The sequence below is a fragment of the Ranitomeya variabilis genome, chromosome 4, assembly GCF_051348905.1.
Source record: "Ranitomeya variabilis isolate aRanVar5 chromosome 4, aRanVar5.hap1, whole genome shotgun sequence".
Lineage (NCBI taxonomy): Eukaryota > Metazoa > Chordata > Amphibia > Anura > Dendrobatidae > Ranitomeya > Ranitomeya variabilis.
This window is the reverse complement of record NC_135235.1, coordinates 716,589,065-716,614,124: the sequence shown is the minus strand read 5'-3', so window position 1 is coordinate 716,614,124 and position 25,060 is coordinate 716,589,065. Positions and strand designations below refer to the sequence as shown.

Genomic DNA, 25,060 nt, shown 5'->3' with positions numbered 1-25,060 from the left:
TGCAAAGTTGGGTATGAACCGGCGATAATAGCCGGCAATCCCCAAAAAAGCTTGTACTTGTTTCTTGTTCACTGGCTTGCGGCCAGCTCTGAATAGCCTGTATTTTGTCAATCTGGGGCTTAATAACTCCTCTGCCAATCACGTAGCCCAAATATCGGGCTTCTTCAAGCCCGATGTGACATTTCTTGGTATTCGCAGTTAAGCCTGCGTCTCGCAGGTCATCAATCACCACCTGTACTTTCTGGAGGTGAGTCTCCCAGTCCATGCTGTAAATTACGATGTCATCCAGGTAGGCAGAAGTGTACTGCCTGTGGGGCCTCAAGACTCGATCCATCAACCTCTGGAACGTTGCTGGTGCCCCGTGAAGTCCAAACGGCATGTAGACTGGAACAGACCTTCCGGTGTAGCAAATGCCGTCTTCTCTCTGGCCGCCTCCGCCAGAGGGATCTGCCAGTACCCCTTTGTCAGATCCAGGGTCGTAATGTATCGGGCTTTGCCAAGCCGGTCGATTAACTCATCGACCCGGGGCATAGGGTACGCATCAAATTTAGAAGACGCATTCAGTTTCCTAAAGTCATTACAAAATCTTATGGAGCCATCCGGCTTAGGTATCAACACAATAGGACTGGACCAGGCGCTGTGCGACTCCTCAATGATTCCTAAGTCCAACATTGTCTTCACTTCCCGGGAGACGGCTTCACGGCGTGCTTCCGGGATCCGGTAGGGCTTCACATGGACTGTGACACCAGGTTCTGTGACAATCTCATGTTTCACCAGCTTAGTTTGACCTGGTTTTTCTGAGAAAAACTGTCGGTTCTGTAACAAAAACTGCTTCACCTAGAGTTTTGTCGTTCAGAGAGAGTCTCGGCAATCTGCACCTCCGGTATAGTAGGTGAGCAAACCGGACTGGGCAGATCCGCTGTCAGGGCAGAGCGGTCTTTCCAGGGTTTTATCAGATTCACATGATAAATCTGTTCTGGTTTTCTTTTACCAGCCTGGTACACCTTATAGTTCACTTCACCAACTCTTTCCACGACCTCAAAGGGACCCTGCCACTTCCCCAGAAATTTACTATCCACTGTAGGGATCAGGATCAACACCTTATCCCCGGGTGCAAATGTACGGACCTTGGCGCCTCTATCATAACTTTGCCTCTGGGCTCCCTGGGCCCGTAACATATGTTCCTTAACCACGGGCATCACAGCGGCAATCCGGTCCTGCATTTGTGTTACATGGTCTATCACCGTTTTAAAGGGAGTGACTTGACCTTCCCAGGTTTCTTTTGCGATGTCCAACAACCCGCGGGGACGACGGGCGTACAATAGCTCGAAAGGCGAAAATCCTGTGGAAGACTGGGGAACTTCCCTAATGGCAAACAGCAAATAGGGTAACAAGTAATCCCAGTTCTTCCCATCTTTGTCTATCGCCTTCTGGAGCATCTGTTTTAAGGTTTTATTAAACCGCTCAACCAACCCATCTGTTTGAGGGTGATAGACAGATGTACGCAACGGGTCTATTTGTAGGAGTCTGCAGAGCTCCTTCATTACCCTTGACATAAAGGGCGTCCCTTGGTCGATGAGTATCTGTTTTGGAATTCCCACCCGACTAAACACTTGTACCAACTCTTTAGCAATCGTCTTGGTAGCCGTGTTACGCAAAGGGATGGCTTCCGGGTAATGAGTGGCATAGTCCTCGATGACGAGGATATGTTGGTGCCCACGTGCGGACCGGGGAAGAGGCCCAACCAAATCCATCCCAATCCTCTCAAACGGGACTTCAATAATAGGGACAGGTACCAAAGGGCTACAGAACCGAGGTTTAGGTGCAGAGATTTGGCACTCAGGACAGGACTCACAATTGTTACGCACATCGTTATGTATGCCGGGCCACACGAAACAATGTGATATCCTTTCTGTGGTTTTCTGTACCCCCAGATGTCCCCCCATTATATGTCCATGGGCCAGGTCCAGTACCTTCCGCCGATAAGGTTTTGGAACGACTAACCGTTGTACAGTGTCTTCCCCTTTTTTTTCTACCTGATAAAGCAAATCATTTTCAAGAATCATGTACGGGTATGCCAGCCTAGAGTCAGGTTCTACGGGTACCCCATCTATCATTTTTACATTTTTCCTGGCCGGAGCCAGGGTAGGATCTTTCATTTGCTCGCTATGGAAGTCATCCGACTGGACTCCCAAATCTGGCAGACCGGGTGCTGGATGGCTGTCTGCCTCTGCTTCTCGCTGAGTTTCCTCAGTTTCCCCCGCCATGACTGAGAAGGGGTACTGAAGGTTAGATTCAACTACCTCCTCAGCAGCGTCTTTGTGTGGAGCCTCCTCAAGGAGCTCGGGACCTCTAGATGGCATGGGAGAAGATTCACGGGTACAGCTATCGTGAAGGAGTAACTGATTCTCCCACAGCTGCCAAAAATGGGGAAAATCCCTGCCCAGAATTATATCCTGTAATAACGCGGGAACGAGTCCCACTTTGTGTTCCACCGACCCATAGGGAGTGGAAATACATATGACCGCTGTTAGGTACGAGCAGGTGTCACCATGCACACACGTTACAGAAAATTTGTCAGACGAACCAGATGGAAGTGCCACCAGACTTGCTTTCACCAGAGTCACCACACTTCCAGAGTCTAGTAACGCCACAACATTTTTCCCCTCAACAGATAATTCACACAGGTGTTTCGCTGTATCATTTTGACCCGCATTCACACTCACTAGCCGTGTAACCAAAGACATGCGTTTCTTAGAGTCTGTAACGTTGCACTGCATGGGTTCAGTGGTAACAGGACAGTTCGCAGAAACATGGCCCTTCTCATGGCAGCGGAATCACCTAACAGGCCCCCTATTGAAACCACCGTCCACCACTCTCGGTCTCGGAGTGCGAGCAGTTCCGTGTTCCTCCCCCACAGTTTTAGGCGATTTTCCTTCACCCGTAGTCCCTGGAACAGTCTTACCGGTTCCACGAGGAGAAGGCACAGACCGGGTGCTAGCGGTTTCTACGGGAAGTCCTTGTGCCACGGAATAACGCTCGACCAACTCCACAAGTTGATCCGCTGTCGTGGGATTTCCTTGGCTTACCCACCTTTTCAGCGCTGGTGGTAGTACTCTCAGGTACTTGTCCAGGACAACCCGCTGGATTATTTCTGGGGTTGTCAGTACCTCGGTTTGCAGCCATTTCTTTGTCAAGTAGATCAGGTCGAACATCTGAGACCGCGGCGGTTTATCTGGCTGGTATGTCCACTGGTGTACCCTCTGTGCACAGACAGCCGTTGTCTCACCCAGCCGGGCCAGGACCTCAACTTTCAGCTTCTCAAAGTCCTGAGCGACTTCTGGGTCCAAGTCATGGTACGCTTTTTGGGCCTCGCCGGAGAGGAACGGAGCAATCAAATCGGCCCATCGTGCCTTCGGCCACTTCTCCCTCAATGCCGTCCGCTCAAACGTTGTCAGGTATGCCTCGACGTCATCTTCTGCAGTCAGCTTTTGCCAGTATCGACTCACATGGATCCTTCTGGACTCTGCTTCCGGGTCCACCTCAGGCATGCTCACCAGGCGCTGCGCCACCTGTTGGAGAAGCTGGCGGTCTGCAGCCGTCATGTCCACTAACTCCTTCAGCTGTGCGGCCATCAATCGATTAGCTTCCTGCTGTGCGGCAGTGGCCTGCACTAGGGCTTTCACCACGTCTTCCATACTGTCGCCTGTGCCACGTGTTTGCCCGCGTTCTCCACCACAATGTGACAAAACACTCCGGGATCGCCTTTGCTGGGGTCAAAGGTCACGTGGTTTGTGCATTAAGTTCTGAGGCGTACAGCAAGTTTCTTAGTAGGCTGACCCCTGGTCAGGTTTATTAAAGTGAAAGCAACATATACAAAAACAAAACATAAAAATAAATCCTAGCCTGTCCGGCACTAACTAAACCAATGGGTTACTATCTAACAACTGGGGGGGCTTCTCCCTCCCAGCTAACATCGCACAGTATTTAAGCACAACTCTCACTCACGTTTGTCTCACACAGACAGGCATTCTGTGTGCCCCAGGCTGACGCCCTAAACCCTCCAGCTGGTCATCTTTTATACCTGCACTTATTAACCCATGAGTATCCTGAAGATACTGAGCAGCCTAACTCACATAGGACAAGTATCTAGGCGAGATATACCTGCCCCCGACTACCAGACCGTCATGACTCTTACAGTAACCAATCAAGTAAATTTCTGGCAAAATCAAATGTCCCCATCCATTCAGTCCATTAACACGAGGGAGGGAACCCCATTGCTCAAATCTGACCAAATTGCAAACAGATTTGAAGAGCACTTTATAGAGTTGTATAATTCTCAATTGAACCACGCTGTGGAAGAAATTGATGAGTATTTAGACCAGATTGAATTTCTTAAACTTTCTAGTGAGGACCAGGCTTTCTTGGATAGGGAAATCACTTTGGATGAAATCCGGGAAGCAACCATTTCCCTTTCTAATGGGAAAACTCCCGGACCTGATGGTATGCCCACTGAGCTTTATAAAAGATATTTAGACCAATTAGGGCCTGTTCTGTTGCAGACCCTATCTGAAGCACTTGCAGGACATTTGCTCCCTCAATCTTTTTATGATGCCACTATTGTGGTGATTCCTAAGCCTGACAAGCCTGCTGAGGAGTGTAGTTCTTATCGTCCTATATCCTTGCTCAATACTGACTATAAAATTCTTACAAAACTTATTGCTAATAGACTAAAGGCAGTAATATTGGGCATTATACATGAGGACCAAACTGGTTTTATGCCAGGAAGATCTACCTTCTCTAATATGAGAAGAGTGCAGGTTCTGACGCAGATAGGTCATAAATATAAAAGACCTTGGGCAATAGCCTCTTTAGATACCGCAAAGGTCTTTGATTCATTGGAGTGGAAATTTTTGCAACGGGTGCTTCTGAAATTTGGTTTCTCTGTTAAATTTTGTAAATGGATTGAATTGCTATATCACATGCCGAGAGCCAATATACTGGTAAATGGCGTGTTATCAGAATATTTCAGTCTGAACAGGGGGGCCAGACAGGGCTGCCCACTATCCCCAATGCTCTTTGCACTGGCGATTGAACCAATTGCACTTAAAATTAGACAAGATAATTGTGTGGAGGGAATTGACATAAATTATAGGGTGGACAAGGTAGGATTATATGCTGATGACCTGGTACTTTTCCTGGATAAGATTGGACAGTCCCTTCCTAGAGCGATTGACCTTATTAATTGCTTTGGAGAGTTGTCGGGTCTTAAAATTAATTGGAACAAATCGGTAGTTATGTCAATAGTGAATAATATAACAGAACCCGTGTTGTTTGGTTTAAAAGCCGTTAAAAAATTTAAATATTTGGGCACTGTAATTAACCAAAATCCAATTAAAGATCTTGGAGACCATATATACCCCCTCGAGGATATGATGAAAAAAAAGTTTGAGATATGGTCACGACTCCCACTATCTGTAGCGGGCAGAATTGGACTAATTAAAATGATAATACTCCCAAAGTGTTTATATATGTTGGAACATACATCAATTAAAGTCCCAAAGGGTTTCTTTAAAAAAATGCATAGCTTAATGGCAGCGTTTATATGAGGGATCCTCCAGGCCTAAAGCAAATATTGGCTCCTTGCAAAGGCCCAAAAGAGAGGGTGGATATGCGGTGCCTGACCTTTTTCTATATTATCTAGCTGGCCAAATACGATACGTAAAATATTGGTTAATCCATGATAAACTCAATAACGCAGAGGCTCATCTTAATCATTTTCTGGGGGGTACACACCATGGGCAGTATTGGAAGGTTCATACAGACCACCTCAGGGCTTGCTGTTTGCGCATCGTTTATCTATACAGGTCTGGTGGGAAAGTAAGCATATTTTGAAATTTTCTGATCAGGTCGGGGAGACTTGGATGTGGGATAATCCTGAATTTTCGCATCTCCAAAACTTACAAGACCCAGGTTTCTGGAATCAATATGGTATAACAACGCTCAATCATATTTTTGAAAATCAAATTTTATTGTCATTTGAACAATTTCATATAAAATTTGGAATCCCTCATAGAGATTTTTATAGATATCTGCAGCTGAGACACGCCATAATGTACCAGTTCCCGCTTCCTAGAATGCGAATATCCAGATATCCACTAATAGGAATATTGTCAACTCAGGGACCTACAGGTGTGATTTCCTCTCTGTATACCTTTTTGTTAAATTCCAAGATTACTTCTACTCAGTTGGCTGTGGAGGCTAAATGAAGACATCTAATCCCCTCTATTACTGATGACCAGTGGAATGAAGCACTGGATGCGCATACGATAGTGTCTCCAGCAGCAAATAATAAATTAATTCAATTATATATATTCCACCAATCTTATTTAACACCGAGCAGACTACATAAATTCGGTAGAAGAGTAAATGATGAATGTCATAGATGTGGGGAGGTGGGAGCGGATTTTTGGCATCTCATTTGGGATTGTAGAACTATAAGAAGATATTGGAAGGATGTGGTTTTTACACTAGAAAGGATTCTTGGGATACCTGTTGAATGTAATCCAGAGCTGTGTGTGTTGGGTGTTGTGGATGAAGAAATGTGGACTCATTATGACAGAATATTCCGCAGAGAGGCTCTGTTTATGGCTACGAAAGCGATAGCGCTGAGGTGGATGGGGGGAAAGTCTCCTTCAATCAATCAATCAATCAGTGGAAAAAATTAGTGAATGATATAATTCCATATGAGAACATATTATACAGGAAGAGGTTGTCCCCAGAAATTTCATAGAATCTGGGAAAAGTTGTGTGACTCACCCTTAACACACCTAGCCCCTGGTGCTGTGATTTCCTCAACTGCGAGATATAATCCCTGAGGTTTATCTTCTTCAGTACATGAACGTGATGCTCTATGTGGACTCAAGAATATCTGCCTACTATATCCTGAACTGTTACATGTTCAGAACCTTGATACAGAACTTCTTGGTTGATGGTGCAATGCTGCTGAGAATACATTATGTTTACTGTTCTATTTTATTTGTTTTGTCATTGAAAGTATGATTTTATCATTGATATTGTGGATGATGATTTGATGGATTACTCTGTTTTTTTACACTGCAATGTCACATGCCTGTTATTTTGTGGAATCTTTCAATAAAAACTAATGTTTTAAAAAATATATATTTTATTCAAAAATAATAATTGGTTTATATCTTGGCAGATGTATATATGTGTGTATTTGCGCTAAAGGTTCATATAGCTCTAAGAAATAAAAAAGATTAACCCAGAAATTACCACAAAAAATATAATATCATTCCTCATATATATCATTACCTTCCTAAAAATAAGTCCTGCAGTCCTCATAGAATGCTGCAATCCATCCACAGGTCCTTGTAGGTAGCTAAATCCAGATGTCCAGAAATATCTTCCCGTGAGAAACAATTTTATATCCACAATGATCCTAAAGCTAAGGAGAAGGGGTGTCAGCCTGTCCCGGTCGGTGACAGGCACCCCTTTGTCCTATAGATAATTCAGGATGAATTTTGGTCTAAGGTGCTCTCTGTAAAGCTCTGCAAGCCGATCACGTGAGGCATCACGTGTTTGTGACGTCACGCGAGGTCCTGCAGCTTCACTGCACCTCGCCGGCAATTGTATGCGGAAGCGTGTGCCACTGGTAAGGCGCCGGGAATTATCTATAGGACAAAGGGGTGCCTGTCACCGGCCGGGACAGGCTGACACCCCTTCTCCTTAGCTTTAGAATCATTGTGGATATAAAATTGTTTCTCACGGGAAGATATTTCTGGACATCTGGATTTAGCTACCTACAAGGACCTGTGGATGGATTGCAGCATTCTATGAGGACTGCAGGACTTATTTTTAGGAAGGTAATGATATATATGAGGAATGATATTATATTTTTTGTGGTAATTTCTGGGTTAATCTTTTTTATTTCTTAGAGCTATATGAACCTTTAGCGCAAATATACACATATATACTGCTGATTGAGGCCCTTCCTTTTGGGCTTATTATTGGACAATTCTTGGTAGTTGTGTCCAGGTATTTGCTGCAGCAGGTTCATTTGGGAGATTTTTTATGCAGCGCCCTTAATCACTGTTTAAATTTGGTTATATCTTGGCAGATGACTGTACCAGGAGATCAGAGGGACAGCTGACACCTTCAATTTTTAAATCAGATGTTTTTGAGATCCCACAGGATACAATTGAAGTGAATGCCGTTACTCCAGATATACCATTATCCCTTCACTGCAAAGGTCTCTCATCTGATCCTCTGACACAGGTCCCGTCTTCTGATTCATTAGCGACAACTAAGGAAAATCAGAGTCACAAAATATTCATTAAACGCGGAAATACTCCTAAATCAAAGAAGCAATTTTCATGTTCAGAAGATGGAAACAGTTTTCCCATCGAAACGTCTTTTCTTAAATATTCAAAAATTCACACAGTGGAGAAAAGATTTTCTTGTTCCAGGTGTGTTAAATGTTTTAAGCACAAATCCCATCTTGTTAGACACCAAAGAAGTCACACAGGGGAGAAGCCTTTTTCATGTTCAGAATGTGGGAAATGTTTTAGCGAGAAATCACATTTGGTTAAGCACCAGAGAAAACATACAGTGAAGAAGCCTATTTCATGTTCAGAATGTAGGAAATGTTTTAACAAGAAATCAGCTTTGGTTAACCACCAGAAAACTCACACATGGAAGAAGCCATTTTCCTGTTCAGAATGTGGGAAATGTTTTAGCAAAAAATGGAATCTTTGTATACACCAAAAAACCCACACAGGCGAGAAGGCTTTTTCATGTTCAGAATGTGGGAAATGTTTTAATCAGAAATCGTCTCTGGTTACGCACCAGAGAACCCACACAGGGGAGAAGCCTTTTTCCTGTTCAGAATGTGGGAAATTTTTTATTCAGAAATCATCTCTGGTTACGCACCAGAGAACCCACTCCATGGAAAAGCTTTTTTCCTGTTCAGAATGTGGGAAATGTTTTAGCCGGAAAGCAAATCTTGATAGCCACCTGAGAACCCACACAGGGGATAAACCTTTTTCATGTTCAGAATGTGGGAAATGTTTTAACCGGAAAGCAAATCTTGATAGCCACCTGAGAACCCACACAGGGGAGAAGCCTTTTCCATGTCCAGAATGTATGAAATGTTTTAATCATAAATCAGATTTGACTAGGCACCAGAGAACTCACTCAGGGGAGAAACATTTTTCCTGTCCAGAATGTGGGAAATATTTTAACCATAAATCAGATCTCATTATACACCAGATAACCCACACAGGGAAGAAGCCTTTTTCATGTTCATAATGAAGGAAGTGTTTTACACTAAAATCAACTTTTTAAGATCAGAAAATTCACAAAGGGGGTGAAGTCTTTTTCATGTTCAGAATGATAGAAATGTTTTAACCAAAAAATATATTTCTTAAAGGGGTTGTCTATTGTTAGGAAAACCCCTTGTCATTCCTCATATTTGGCCTATTTCAAATAAAAATATTCATACTCCCTTTCTGTGCTAGTGTCATTCCAGTGGGCTTAGCACTCAAGTTCCTGGGGCTCATGTGAGGTTGTTACAAAATCAGCGCTGGCTTCACTGTTCCTGCCTTCGGATGTACTGAATATCAACAGGAAGCTAGGTCCACCACTGCTCTCTGACTTAAAGGGAACCTGTGACCTGAATTTGGCGGGACCGGTTTTGGGTCATAATATTGCCTTGCGCTGGCGTGTACTACGGAGGACAGAGAATGAACTTCAATCCAATATTGCGGCCAGCATGCAGCCAGCGGGTAAGGAAAGGGTGAATCAAACACCCGAAAACCCCGCCCATATGACCCCAAACTGGTCCCGCCAAATTCAGGTGACAGGTTATCTTTAAGGTACCGTCACACTCAGCGACGCTGCAGCGATATAGACAACGAGCCGATCGCTGGAGCGTCGCTGTTTTGGTCGCTGTAGAGACGTCAAACACAGCAGCTCCAGAACGATGCAGGAGCGATCCAGTGACGTAACGGCGACTCACTTATCGTTCTCGCTGGTTGTTAGCTCCATGTAAAACATTGCTGACATCGTTGCTTTTGATGTCAAACATGACGATACACCACGACCTGACGACGAAATAAAGTTCTGGACTTCTAGCTCTGACCAGCGATATCACAGTGGGATCCAGATCGCTGCTGCGTGTCAAACACAACGAGATCACTATCCAGGACGCTGCAACGTCACGGATCGTTGTCGTTCTCGTTGCTGAGTGTGACGGTACCTTTACTCTTATTGTTTGACATGTCCAAAAGTGGAGACAGTAAACCAAGTTTAAGAACGCACTTGCTTTCGAAATGAATCTGGTATTCTATTAGTCTTTTCCCTATGATCCTTAAATACATTTTTCCTTCATGTTTCAACCAAGAAAGACTTTTTGATACGACTATATTTTAACTTTCAAAAAATAAAGAATTCATCATTTTAAACATGTCTTGGATTTGTAGAGTAGAAGCTGGATCAATCTTTCCTTTTCCAGTGAGAAGGGTTTGTCCAAGTAGCGGACATACCCTTTAAACTTCAGAAATCCCACATAGAGAGAAACCATTATCATACATACAAAAGAGTGTGAAAAATAAATTACTAGAAAATCATATTTTGTTGTCCATCAAAAATAACTCAGACTGGTAGACACTACATATGTCATTGACAAATTGTACAAAAACATAACAGATAGTCATATAATAAAATGAGAAAAGATCATTACTAGGGATGAGCGAACGTGCTCGGTGATACTGATATCACTTGAGTATCTGGGTGCTTGGAAATACTTGGTTGCATTAGCCGTTGCTTGGATTTTAAGTTTGAATCCATACCCCACATATTTGGTGTCTGTTACACAGCCAATAAACATGTAGGGGATTGCCTGCCAGTCCCTGTAATGCCTTAGCCATCTCAGTAGTAGCATTACTATGATTGGCTGGCCATATTATATAATCAGGGGTTATAAAAGAGCAGGTGTCGCTACGCTCAGCACACTGATAGCAGTGCATAGCTCAGGGACAGTTCTTACTGGAGAAAGAGATTGGTTGTACAGGCCTATGTGTGCACAGTATAACGAATCTGAGTCCTGTAGTGTTGCTACTGGTGCTGAAGTTGAACCATCATATTAACAGTCGTTGTAAGGGCTAATCTTGTGCTTTGTTTTTTGTATCAGATACATTCGGCATTTAGCCTAGTGAGGGACAGTTGCATGAGCAGGGGATTGGTTGCATACAGGGGCTTAGTGCTTTGCAGTCCTTTGCTAAATATATAGCAGCAGCAGTTGACCACATTCTTTTTTTGAGGGGGATGAAAAAATAGACTATAGTGTTATCCATAGAATATTTCTTGCTTTTTGCAGCATTTCAGTGGTATATAACACTCCAAATAAGGATTGAGAAATTTTTCTGGAATGAATTTGTCATCCATACACTTTTACATGCTTTGTGTTACATTATGGTGATATTAAACTAAAAAAAATGTGCTGACTGCAGCAGGTGACCATTTTTTTAAATTTTTAAATACAATATAAACTTGGTTTCTAGAGACCTAGCAATTAAAAAATTTGTAACGCTTGAGGTAAGGGACTGGGAAGCGGAGGTGCTAATGATGGTGCACGTAGATGCCAAGAACGTGGGACAGATGTGACTATGCCTGTTGCTTAAGTACAAGAACCGTGCCCATCCACATCACATAGGTTCCTGTCCCACTTTGCAGGAAGGTAAGGTACACCACTTCTGAAGACAGAACAGTGTGAACTGGTGGTCGGTTGGGTAGCAGATAATGCTTCTAGCATGCTGATCCTCCCATTTTGAGTCCCTGGAGATTAATGATCCCACACTAGGACACTCGGTGAAGCTCTTTTCAACGTAATTTCTGGATTGTGGCCTCTCAACCTGCATATTTCAAGAGGGCATTCTGTTTAATGATGCACAAAACTTAGAGCACCCACATTTTGTCTAAGGAGGAAGATGATGAGGCACAGTTGTTGACAAGTCAGGTTGTTGTTAAGTCACCAAGTCAGGAGGACCAAGATGCAATGGTGGAAGATGAAGTGGTCAATGACAAAGTCAGATACTCAGGGTGGCATGCACAGCGAAGCCAGAAGCACTTAGGGGATAGATCGACCGCACTGAAACAGGCAGAAAGAAGTAGTAAGGTGACCAGATGGAGAAGGTAGGCATCTGTTCCATAGAGTACCGGCACTCGTGAATTTCTCCATCAATGAGTTAGGAGCTCCCCAGTCTGGGACTTTTTTAAAGAGAGTTCTGAGACCTAATCATTAAGAGCCTAACCATCATTAGCATGATTAGGCACCTGTCATCTAAGACCCCAACGCCTGGGTCTATGATTGATGCAAGCAGGTGACAACACTGCCTCTTCTCCTGTACTAGGTGCTCCCCAATTTCTGGTTTGACACTGGTGCGGATGCCTCCTGCCCTGCACCTGTCCTTGCACATTATGATGCACCATCATTAGGTTAGGCAATTCCAAATCATTGTCCCAGCACAGCATTCAGCCAGATTTGCCAGAGCCTCTGACAAAGGTATGCTGTGTCAGTGCCCATTTCCCCAAGTCTACAGCTGCTGCCATGCTGGCAGTGCTGCAGTAGTGCATGCAAGTGCCAGCTCACCGACTGGTAAATGACATGACCACGCGCTGAAAATCTGCTGCACATATGGGGAGCGATTTGTGAGAAAAAGAGGCCAGTTGTGCAATACCAGCTCCAACACGCCTGAAGCGTGGGCATGGATGTCTGACATTTGTGCGGTTCTCTAAGACTGAGGAGTCCACAAAGATGGTGAGCGGCGATGACACCATAGTTCATTCAACGGTCCCACTTCTGTGCCTACTTAAACAGTCGCTGAAAATTAAATGTGAAGCTATGCATGCGGAGGAGGTGGAGATGGAGGAAGACATGAGACAGGGAGATACTACCTAGCTCAGCCTCATTTAATCAGATCAGCGCGCATTGGATAACAATGAAGAGGAGGAACAGGATCTAGTTGCTAGCACAACATAGTCTCGTACCCATACAAGCTTCGTCCTGGCGAAACGTGCATTGGAGTAACAGGAGCCATGTTGTACGGAATATTGTAATATTTTTATATATTTTTCCACTCACATCTCTCTCTTGCCTTTTCATATATTATGCATGTTTGCAATTTCCACTTGAAATCAATGTATAGGCTTTTGTTATGGGGTTTTGTTGAAATATGAGGCTGTAATTGTGTCTTTGTACCCACTACAATTATTGTGCTGTGGTTTTGCATATTTTGTCATTTGGTTTCCCTCTGTTTGTCATTTATATTTTATATAGTTGTTCTTATTTGGTTTATTCACTCAGTTTGAGAATGCTTTTTGTAGCCAGACAAGAGTCTTCCAATTCTTGTTTGAGAGATTTTCATCCATTCTTACTTGGAAAAATCTTCCAATTCTGTGAAATTCCTGGGTCCTCTTCTGCTGTTTTGAGGCCTAGTCGTAGATTTTCAAGGACGTTCAGATTAGGAGACTGTGAGGGCCATTGTAAAACCTTCAGCGTGGGCCTTTTGAGGTTGTCTATTGTGGATTTTAACGTGTGTTTAGGATCATTATCCAGTTGTAGAAGCCATCCTCTTCCTCTTTTCAATTTCAGTTTTTTTTTACAGATGTTATTATGTTTGCATCATGAATTTGTTGAAATTTCATTGAATCAATTCTTCCTTCTACCCATGAGATGATCCCCGCGCCATTGGCTGCAGCACAACCCCAAAGCTTGATTGTTCCACCCCCATTGCTTAATGGTTGGCAAGATGTTCTTTTCCTGAAATTCTGTGCCCTTTTTTCTCCACACATACCTTTGATCATTGTGGCCAAAGAGTTCTATTTTAATCTCATCGGTCCACAGGACTTGTTATCAAAATGCATCAGGTTTGTTTAGATGTTCTTTTGCATACTTCAGATGCTGAATTTTATAGTGAGGATGCAGGAGAGGTTTTATTTTGATGACCCTTTCATGAGGCCAAATTTGTGCACGTATCTCTGAACAGTAGAACACTGTAGAACAATTCCAAAGTCTGCTAAATCTTTCTGAATGTCTTTTTGCTTCTCTAGCAATCCCATGAGCAGCTCTCACTTAAATTGTGCTTGGTCTTCCAGACTTTATCTAGACCTCCATTGTTCCTGGTAACTGCTATTTCTTAATTACTGTCATGACTCCCTGGTATACTGCTGCGGGGAGGGCTGCCGCCACCTAACCTGAACCATGTGACAGGGAAGGAGGTGGTTGAGAGCAGCCCCAGACGCCGGGGTACAGAGGAGACGATGTGCATTGAGAGTAGTTAAACGTGCCAAGATCAAAACCAGGAGATAGTGAGGTAACCAAGGGGTGAGGTGGAGGGATAGTAAGAAAACCAGCAGAACAAACAAGCAGAGTAATGCATGGACCGCAAGGCAAACAAATGCAAACCAAGCACACACTCAAGAGGTCAGACACACAGACTAAAGGTACCTTCACACTGACCAACTTTCCAACGATAACGATAGTGATCCGTGACGTTGCAGCGTCCTGGATAGCGATATCGTTGTGTTTGACACGCAGCAGCGATCTGGATCCTGCTGTGTTATCGTTGGTCGGAGCTAGAAGTCCAGAACTTTATTTGGTCGTCAGATCGGCGTGTATCGTTGTGTTTGACAGCAAAGGCAACGATGCCAGCAATGTTTTACAATGGTAACCAGGGTAAATATCGGGTTACTAAGCGCAGGGCCGCGCTTAGTAACCCGATATTTACCCTGGTTACCATTGTAAAAGTAAAAAAAAAAAAAACAGTACATACTCACCTTCTGATGTCTGTCGCGTCCGTGCTGCTGCTCAGTGCTTCCTGCACTGACTGTGTCAGTGCCGGCCGTAAAGCAAAGCACAGCGGTGACGTCACCGCTCTGCTTTAGGGCCGGCGCTTACACAGGGAAGCGGACGCTGGGGGACGCAACAGGCACCGGAATGTAAGTATGTAGTGTTTTTTTTTTTTTACATTTACACTGGTAACCAGGGTAAACATCGGGTTACTAAGCGCGGCCCTGTGCTTAGTAACCCGATGTTTACCCTGGTTACCCGGGGACTTCGGCATCGTTGGTCGCTGGAGAGCTGTCTGTGTGACAGCTCTCCAGTGACCAAACAGCGACGCTGCAGCGATCGGCATCGTTGTCTATATCGCTGCAGCGTCGCTTAATGTGAAGGTACCTTAAACGAAAGTATAGCTGACAGGGAATCCCAGTCTGCAGTGTGGATAAATACCCCTCCCAAATCCAAAGAAAGATCAGCAATATTAACCCTAAGAGAGCAGGACATGAACCATGTCCTATACCATGACAATTACATTTCGAACTGAGGAAAGGGCAACTTGAATAAAACGCTTTGCAATCTCCTTATATCCTTCTCCTGCTTTGTGGGCCTCCAACATTTTCAGAGCACTAGGGGGCTGCTTAGAAGAACCCATGACTGCTGTTTTTTGGCACAAGGTTAGAGGAGGCGGGGTTTTCATAAAACTGGGAAATTAGCATCACCTGACCTTTTCTAACAATGAACAAGCCATAACCGTAACAGGCTAAGGCTACTTTCAAACTAGCGTCGTACGACACACGTCACAATGCGACGTGGCGACGTACTGACGCAAACTGAGTAAAAAACAACGGGGGCAGGGGATGCAGTTTTACAACGCATCTGCTGCCCCATTGTGATGTCCGGGGAGGCTGGGGGCGGAGTTCCGGCTGCGCATGCGCGGTTGGAAATGCCAGACACGACGCACCAAAAAATGTTACATGTAACTTTTTTTGTGCCGACGGTCCGACGCAACAGTCGCACGATGGATGCAACGTGTGGCAATGTAGCGCTAATGCAAGTCTATGGAGAAAAAACGCATCCTGCAAGCAATTTTGCAGGATGCGTTTTTTTTCCAAAACGACGCATTGCGACGTGCTTCGTACGACGCTAGTGTGAAAGCAGCCCACATCACCACACATAATCCCGCCCCCCCCACATCACCACACATAATCCTGCCCCCCACCACATTACTACACATAATCCCGCCCCCCCACCACATCACCACACACAATCCCGCCCCCCCACCACATAACCACACACAATCCCGCCCCCCCACCACATCACCACACACAAATCCCGCCCCCCACATCACCACACAATCCCGCCCCCACCACATCACCACACATAATCCCGCCCCCACCACATCACCACACATAATCCCGCCCCCCCACATCACCACACATAATCCTGCCCCCCCACATCACACATAATCCCGTCCCCCACATTACTACACATAATCCCGCCCACCACATTACTACATATAATCCCGCCCCCACCACATTACCACACATAATCCAGCCCCCCACCACATCACCACACATAATCCCGCCCCCATCACATCACCACATAATCCCGCCCCCCACCACATCACCACACATAATCCCGCCCGCCACCACATTACCACACATAATCCAGCCCCCCCACCACATCACACATAATCCCGCCCCCACCACATCACCACACATAATACCGCCCCCCCACCACATCACCACACATAATCCCGCACCCCCAAAACATCACCACACAATCCCGCACCCCCAAAACATCACCACACATAATCCCGCACCCCCAAAACATCACCACACATAATCCCGCTCCCCCACCACACAATCCCGCCCCCACCACACATAATCCCGCCCCCAACACATCACCACACTATTGTTATTAACTTAATTTTAAGTTAATTTACCACCTGTGTAAGTGCTATTGAATGTTGTCATTATTTACTTTAGTTTAATCACCAGCAGTGTTAATTAGATAGCAATGAGCGTGCTGAGCGTTAGCTGGCTGGAAACATCTAGTTGGAAATATTTCCCAGTTATTGATGTTATTGGTCCTCAATAAGAGAAGAAGTTCTCACGTATCCGCAATCCTCTCAGGATTAATTGTTGGGGAAGATCATTTCCAGGAAAGCTTTGTTCCACCAGGTTTTGGTTCATTTAAAAAGCAGATTTTTTTTTTAATCAAAAAGCTAAAATCCTTCCTACTCTGAGCCCCAGAGCCGCCAGTTGTTGGTGCTTCATTATTAAAAAACGGATTCACGTGTCTGAGCCAAGACAGTTTCTTGGCTTTGTAGTCCATGGTCAAGACGCCCTGTGTGGAGCACAGTATAATATTAGGGAGAAGGAAAAAGACACAAGACAATAATACACAGATGGGAATAATAGAGAGGAAATATTGGGGAACAAAACGTGATATTCCGATGGATCCAATCATTGCTTTATATAAACATCACTTATTAAATGAACCAAAACATGGAAAAAAGTTCCGCTCCGTACACATAATAAACATATGGCTCTGCTCCGCCTACCTCGTACACACACTGCTCTGCTCAGTACACCACATACACACGCGGCTCCGCTCCATACACCTCGTACACACGCGGCTCAACTCCGTACCCACACAGCTCTGCTCCGTACACCTCACACACACGGCTCCGCTCCATACACCTCGTACACACACGGCTCCGCTCCGTACACCTCACACACACACGGCTCTGCTCCGTACACCTCACACACACACGGCTCTGCTCCGTACACCTCGTACACACACGGCTCCACTCCGTACACCTCGTACACACACGGCTCTGCTCCGTACACCTCGTACACACACGGCTCTGCTCCGTACACCTCGTACACACACGGCTCCGCTCCGTACACCTCGTACACACACGGCTCCGCTCCGTACACCTCGTACACACACGGCTCCACTCCGTACACCTCGTATACACACACGGCTCCATTCTGTACACCTCGTACACACACGGCTCTGCTCCGTACACACACGGCTCCGCTCCGTACACCTCGTACACACACGGCTCCACTCCGTACACCTCGTACACACACGGCTCCACTCCGTACACCTCGTACACACACGGCTCCGCTCCGTACACCTCATACACACAAGGCTCCATTCTGTACACCGCGTACACACACGGCTCTGCTCCGTACACACACGGCTCCGCTCCGTACACCTCGTACACACACGGCTCCATTCTGTACACCTCGTACACACACAGCTCTGCTCCGTACACACACGGCTCCGCTCCGTACACCTCGTACACACACGGCTCCACTCCGTACACCTCGTACACACACGGCTCTGCTCCGTACACCTCGTACACACACGGCTCCACTCCGTACACCTCGTACACACACGGCTCCGCTCCGTACACCTCGTACACACACGGCTCCATTCTGTACACCTCGTACACACACGGCTCCGCTCCGTACACCTCGTACACACACGGCTCTGCTACATCCACACTGTAAACCCCTCCTGACCCCACACATAAACTTCCCCTCATCCAGCACCATGACAACCAGCACAGCAGAGTCCTGCATACACTGAGGCCCCTGATCATGTGACCCCTGACTCCTCCCCCTCCTGTGACCTCATCACAGGTCCTGTGCGCACAGAGCAGCCGTATATGTGGACTCCGAGTGCGGCTCTGCAGGTCAGTGATGGGCAGTCTGGCTCTTTTTGCCTGGGCCTCATTATACAGCTGTACAGGCGTCTAGTGGAGGCTTTTTAACCATTTCTCAGACTGTAGCTCTTTGGAACAGGCCCTCGCTCCAGTCCCTTCACTATAAAGCCTGGGCCTCATTATACAGCGGTACAACGATGCTGAAGTTGGTTTCTTATTCAGCAGTTTCTTATTCGGCTATTTTTTATTTTCTGTTTTTTTCAGGTTTTTCAATAAAAATAAACCATTCTAAGTATATAATATTATGCGGTCATGTGCCCTCTTGTGAATACACTTAAAAACAGATAAAAATATTAGAAGGCTGGCACAAAAATGGGCATCAAAGTGGGCATTGAGGTATGGTATTAAAGGTGTTAAATGGCTTTGTGCCACTGATATGACACCTGACTTGCATACCTTGTGATGCCACACATCAAGTTCCTGTCAATCCAGCCTGGCACAAATGGGTTCTGGGCATCAGAACTGGCATCAAAGTGGGCAGAGAACCAATTTTCACACATGCGAATAAGTAACAGCTATTTTTAAGGGGTTAAATGCCTTTGTGCCACTTATTAAACACCTGATTTACATACCTACTGATGCCCCACATGAAATCCATGTCACTCCAGCCTGGCACAAATGTGTTCTGGGCATCAAAACTGGCATCAAATGGGGCAAATCGCCCATTTTCACTGATTTGAATAAGTAACAGCTATTTTTAAGGGCTTAAATGCCTTTGTGCCACTGATCTAACACCTGATTTACAAACCTACTGATGCCCCACATGAAATCCAAGTCAATCCAGCCTGGCACAAATGGGTTCTGGGCATCAGAACTGGCATCAAAGGGGGCAAATAGCACATTTTCACAGATTTGAATAAGTAACAGCAATTTTTAAAGGGTTAAATGCCTTTGTGCCACTAATCTAACACCTGATTTACATACCTAGTGATGCCCCACATCAAAGTCAAATCACTTCAGCCTGGCACAAATGGGTTCTGGGCATCAAAACTGGCATCAAAGGGGGCAAATCGCCCATTTTCACAGATTTGAATAAGTAACAGCTATTTTTAAGGGGTTAAATGGCTTTGTGCCACTGATCTAACACCTGATTTACATACCTACTGATGCCCCACATGAAATCCATGTCACTCCAGCCTGGCACAAATGGGTTCTGGGCATCAGAACTGGCATCAAAGTGGGCAAATTGCACATTTTCACAGATTTGAATAAGTAACAGCTATTTTTAAGGGGTTAAATGCCTGTGTGCCACTGATATAACACCTGATTTACATACCTACTGATGCCCCACATGAAATCCATGTCACTCCAGCCTGGCACAAATGGGTTCTGGGCATCAGAACTGGCATCAAAGTGGGCAAATTGCACATTTTCACAGATTTGAATAAGTAGCAGCTATTTTTAAGGGGTTAAATGCCTTTGTGCCACTAATCTAACACCTGATTTACATACCTACTGATGCCCCACATGAAATCCATGTCACTTCAGCCTGGCACAAATGGGTTCTGGGCATCAAAACTGGCATCAAAGTGGACAAATCACCCATTTTCACAGATTTGAATAAGTAACAGCTATTTTTAAGAGGTTAAATGCCTTTGTGCCACTGATTTAACACCTGATTAACATACCTAATGATGCCCCACATGAAATGCATGTCAATACAGCCTGGCACAAATGGGTCCTGGGCATCAAAACTGGCATCAAAGTACTCAAATCACCAATTTTCATAGATTTGAATAAGTAACAGCTATTTTTAAGGGGTTAAATGCCTTTGTTCCACTAATCTAACACCTGATTTACATACCTACTGGTACCCCACATGAAATCCATGTCACTGCAGCCTGGCACAAATGGGTTCTGGGCATCAGAACTGGCATCAAAGTGGGCAAATTGCACATTTTCACAGATTTGAATAAGTAACAGCCATTTTTAAGGGGTTAAATGCCTTTGTGCCACTGATATAACACCTGATTTACATACCTACTGATGCCCCACATGAAATCCATGTCACTCCAGCCTGGCACAAATGGGTTCTGGGCATCAGAACTGGCATCAAAGTGGGCAAATTGCACATTTTCACAGATTTGAATAAGTAACAGCTATTTTAAGGGGTTAAATGCCTTTGTGCCACTAATCTAACACCTGATTTACATACCTACTGATGCCCCACATGAAATCCATGTCACTCCAGCCTGGCACAAATGGGTTCTGGGCATCAAAACTGGCATCAAAGTGGACAAATCACCCATTTTCACAGATTTGAATAAGTAACAGCTATTTTTAAGGGGTTAAATGCCTTTGTTCCACTAATCTAACACCTGATTTACATACCTATTGGTACCCCACATGAAATCCATGTCACTGCAGCCTAGCACAAATGGGTTCTGGGCATCAGAACTGGCATCAAAGTGGGCAAATTGCACATTTTCACAGATTTGAATAAGTAACAGCCATTTTTAAGGGGTTAAATGCCTTTGTGCCACTGATATAACACATGATTAACATACCTAATGATGCCCCACATGAAATGCATGTCAATACAGCCTGGCACAAATGGGTTCTGGGCATCAAAACTGGCATCAAAGTACTCAAATCACCAATTTTCATAGATTTGAATAAGTAACAGCTATTTTTGAGGGGTCAAATGCCTTTGTGCCACTGATCTAACACCTGATTTACATACCTACTGATGCCCCACATGAAATCCATGTCACTCCAGCCTGGCACAAATGGGTTCTGGGCATCAAAACTGGCATCAAAGTGGGCAAATCGCCCATTTTCACAGATTTGAATAAGTAACAGCTATTTTTAAGGGGTTAAATGCCTTTGTGCCACTGATATAACACCTGATTTACATACCTACTGATGCCCCACATGAAATCCATGTCACTCCAGCCTGGCACAAATGGGTTCTGGGCATCAAAACTGGCATCAAAGTGGACAAATCACCCATTTTCACAGATTTGAATAAGTAACAGCTATTTTTAAGGGGTTAAATGCCTTTGTGCCACTGATTTAACACCTGATTAACATACCTAATGATGCCCCACATGAAATGCATGTCAATACAGCCTGGCACAAATGGGTTCTGGGCATCAAAACTGGCATCAAAGTACTCAAATCACCAATTTTCATAGATTTGAATAAGTAACAGCTATTTTTGAGGGGTTAAATGCCTTTGTGCCACTGATATAACACCTGATTTACATACCTACTGATGCCCCACATGAAATCCATGTCACTCCAGCCTGGCACAAATGGGTTCTGGGCATCAGAACTGGCATCAAAGTGGGCAAATTGCACATTTTCACAGATTTGAATAAGTAACAGCCATTTTTAAGGGGTTAAATGCCTTTGTGCCACTGATCTAACACCTGATTTACATACCTACTGATGCCCCACATGAAATCCATGTCACTCCAGCCTGGCACAAATGGGTTCTGGGCATCAGAACTGGCATCAAAGTGGGCACATTGAGATTTGAATAAGTAACAGCTATTTTTAAGAGGTTAAATGCCTTTGTGCCACTGATTTAACACCTGATTAACATACCTAATGATGCCCCACATGAAATGCATGTCAATACAGCCTGGCACAAATGGGTTCTGGGCATCAAAACTGGCATCAAAGTACTCAAATCACCAATTTTCATAGATTTGAATAAGTAACAGCTATTTTTGAGGGGTTAAATGCCTTTGTGCCACTGATATAACACCTGATTTACATACCTACTGATGCCCCACATGAAATCCATGTCACTCCAGCCTGGCACAAATGGGTTCTGGGCATCAGAACTGGCATCAAAGTGGGCAAATTGCACATTTTCACAGATTTGAATAAGTAACAGCCATTTTTAAGGGGTTAAATGCCTTTGTGCCACTGATATAACACCTGATTTACATACCTACTGATGCCCCACATGAAATCCATGTCACTCCAGCCTGGCACAAATGGGTTCTGGGCATCAGAACTGGCATCAAAGTGGGCAAATTGCACATTTTCACAGATTTGAATAAGTAACAGCTGTTTTTAAGGGGTTAAATGCCTTTGTGCCACTAATCTAACACCTGATTTACATACCTACTGATGCCCCACATGAAATCCATGTCACTCCAGCCTGGCACAAATGGGTTCTGGACATCAAAACTGGCATCAAAGTGGACAAATCACCCATTTTCACAGATTTGAATAAGTAACAGCTATTTTTAAGAGGTTAAATGCCTCTGTGCCACTGATTTAACACATGATTAACATACCTAATGATGCCCCACATGAAATGCATGTCAATACAGCCTGGCACAAATGGGTTCTGGGCATCAAAACTGGCATCAAAGTACTCAAATCACCAATTTTCATAGATTTGAATAAGTAACAGCTATTTTTGAGGGGTCAAATGCCTTTGTGCCACTGATCTAACACCTGATTTACATACCTACTGATGCCCCACATGAAATCCATGTCACTCCAGCCTGGCACAAATGGGTTCTGGGCATCAAAACTGGCATCAAAGTGGGCAAATTGCCCATTTTCACAGATTTGAATAAGTAACAGCTATTTTTAAGGGGTTAAATGCCTTTGTGCCACTAATCTAACACCTGATTTACATACCTACTGATGCCCCACATGAAATCCATGTCACTCCAGCCTGGCACAAATGGGTTCTGGGCATCAGAACTGGCATCAAAGTGGGCAAATTGCACATTTTCACAGATTTGAATAAGTAGCAGCTATTTTTAAGGGGTTAAATGCCTTTGTGCCACTAATCTAACACCTGATTTACATACCTACTGATGCCCCACATGAAATCCATGTCACTCCAGCCTGGCACAAATGGGTTCTGGGCATCAGAACTGGCATCAAAGTGGGCAAATTGCACATTTTCACAGATTTGAATAAGTAACAGCTATTTTTAAGGGGTTAAATGCCTTTGTGCCACTAATCTAACACCTGATTTACATACCTACTGATGCCCCACATGAAATCCATGTCACTCCAGCCTGGCACAAATGGGTTCTGGGCATCAAAACTGGCATCAAAGTGGACAAATCACCCATTTTCACAGATTTGAATAAGTAACAGCTATTTTTAAGAGGTTAAATGCCTTTGTGCCACTGATTTAACACCTGATTAACATACCTAATGATGCCCCACATGAAATGCATGTCAATACAGCCTGGCACAAATGGGTTCTGGGCATCAAAACTGGCATCAAAGTACTCAAATCACCAATTTTCATAGATTTGAATAAGTAACAGCTATTTTTGAGGGGTTAAATGCCTTTGTGCCACTGATATAACACCTGATTTACATACCTACTGATGCCCCACATGAAATCCATGTCACTCCAGCCTGGCACAAATGGGTTCTGGGCATCAGAACTGGCATCAAAGTGGGCAAATTGCACATTTTCACAGATTTGAATAAGTAACAGCTATTTTTAAGAGGTTAAATGCCTTTGTGCCACTAATCTAACACCTGATTTACATACCTACTGATGCCCCACATGAAATCCATGTCACTCCAGCCTGGCACAAATGGGTTCTGGGCATCAAAACTGGCATCAAAGTGGACAAATCACCCATTTTCACAGATTTGAATAAGTAACAGCTATTTTTAAGGGGTTAAATGCCTTTGTTCCACTAATCTAACACCTGATTTACATACCTACTGGTACCCCACATGAAATCCATGTCACTGCAGCCTGGCACAAATGGGTTCTGGGCATCAGAACTGGCATCAAAGGGGGCAAATTGCACATTTTCACAGATTTGAATAAGTAACAGCCATTTTTAAGGGGTTAAATGCCTTTGTGCCACTGATATAACACCTGATTTACATACCTACTGATGCCCCACATGAAATCCATGTCACTCCAGCCTGGCACAAATGGGTTCTGGGCATCAGAACTGGCATCAAAGTGGGCAAATTGCACATTTTCAGAGATTTGAATAAGTAACAGCTATTTTTAAGAGGTTAAATGCCTTTGTGCCACTGATTTAACACCTGATTAACATACCTAATGATGCCCCACATGAAATGCATGTCAATACAGCCTGGCACAAATGGGTTCTGGGCATCAAAACTGGCATCAAAGTACTCAAATCACCAATTTTCATAGATTTGAATAAGTAACAGCTATTTTTGAGGGGTTAAATGCCTTTGTGCCACTGATATAACACCTGATTTACATACCTACTGATGCCCCACATGAAATCCATGTCACTCCAGCCTGGCACAAATGGGTTCTGGGCATCAGAACTGGCATCAAAGTGGGCAAATTGCACATTTTCACAGATTTGAATAAGTAACAGCTATTTTTAAGGGGTTAAATGCCTTTGTGCCACTGATCTAGCACCTGATTTACATACCTACTGATGCCCCACATGAAATCCATGTCACTCCAGCCTGGCACAAATGGGTTCTGGGCATCAAAACTGGCATCAAAGTGGGCAAATCGC

General features: G+C 44.4%; 2 protein-coding genes across 2 annotated transcripts in view; one reads left to right on the top strand and one right to left on the bottom strand.

The window, feature by feature from the left end:
* LOC143766604 (uncharacterized) overlaps positions 1 to 9,769 on the top strand; it is a 44,955-nt gene extending 35,186 nt beyond the window's left edge. The window contains exon 7 of the mRNA XM_077254406.1: positions 8,141 to 9,769. Within this exon, the coding sequence (XP_077110521.1) occupies positions 8,141 to 9,330 (1,190 nt within the window). The 3' untranslated portion in view covers positions 9,331 to 9,769. The remainder of the gene's footprint in view (positions 1 to 8,140) is intronic.
* The window catches only part of LOC143766594 (uncharacterized), a 225,649-nt gene that overhangs the window by 114,062 nt on the left and 86,527 nt on the right, over positions 1 to 25,060 (bottom strand). The window lies entirely within an intron of this gene.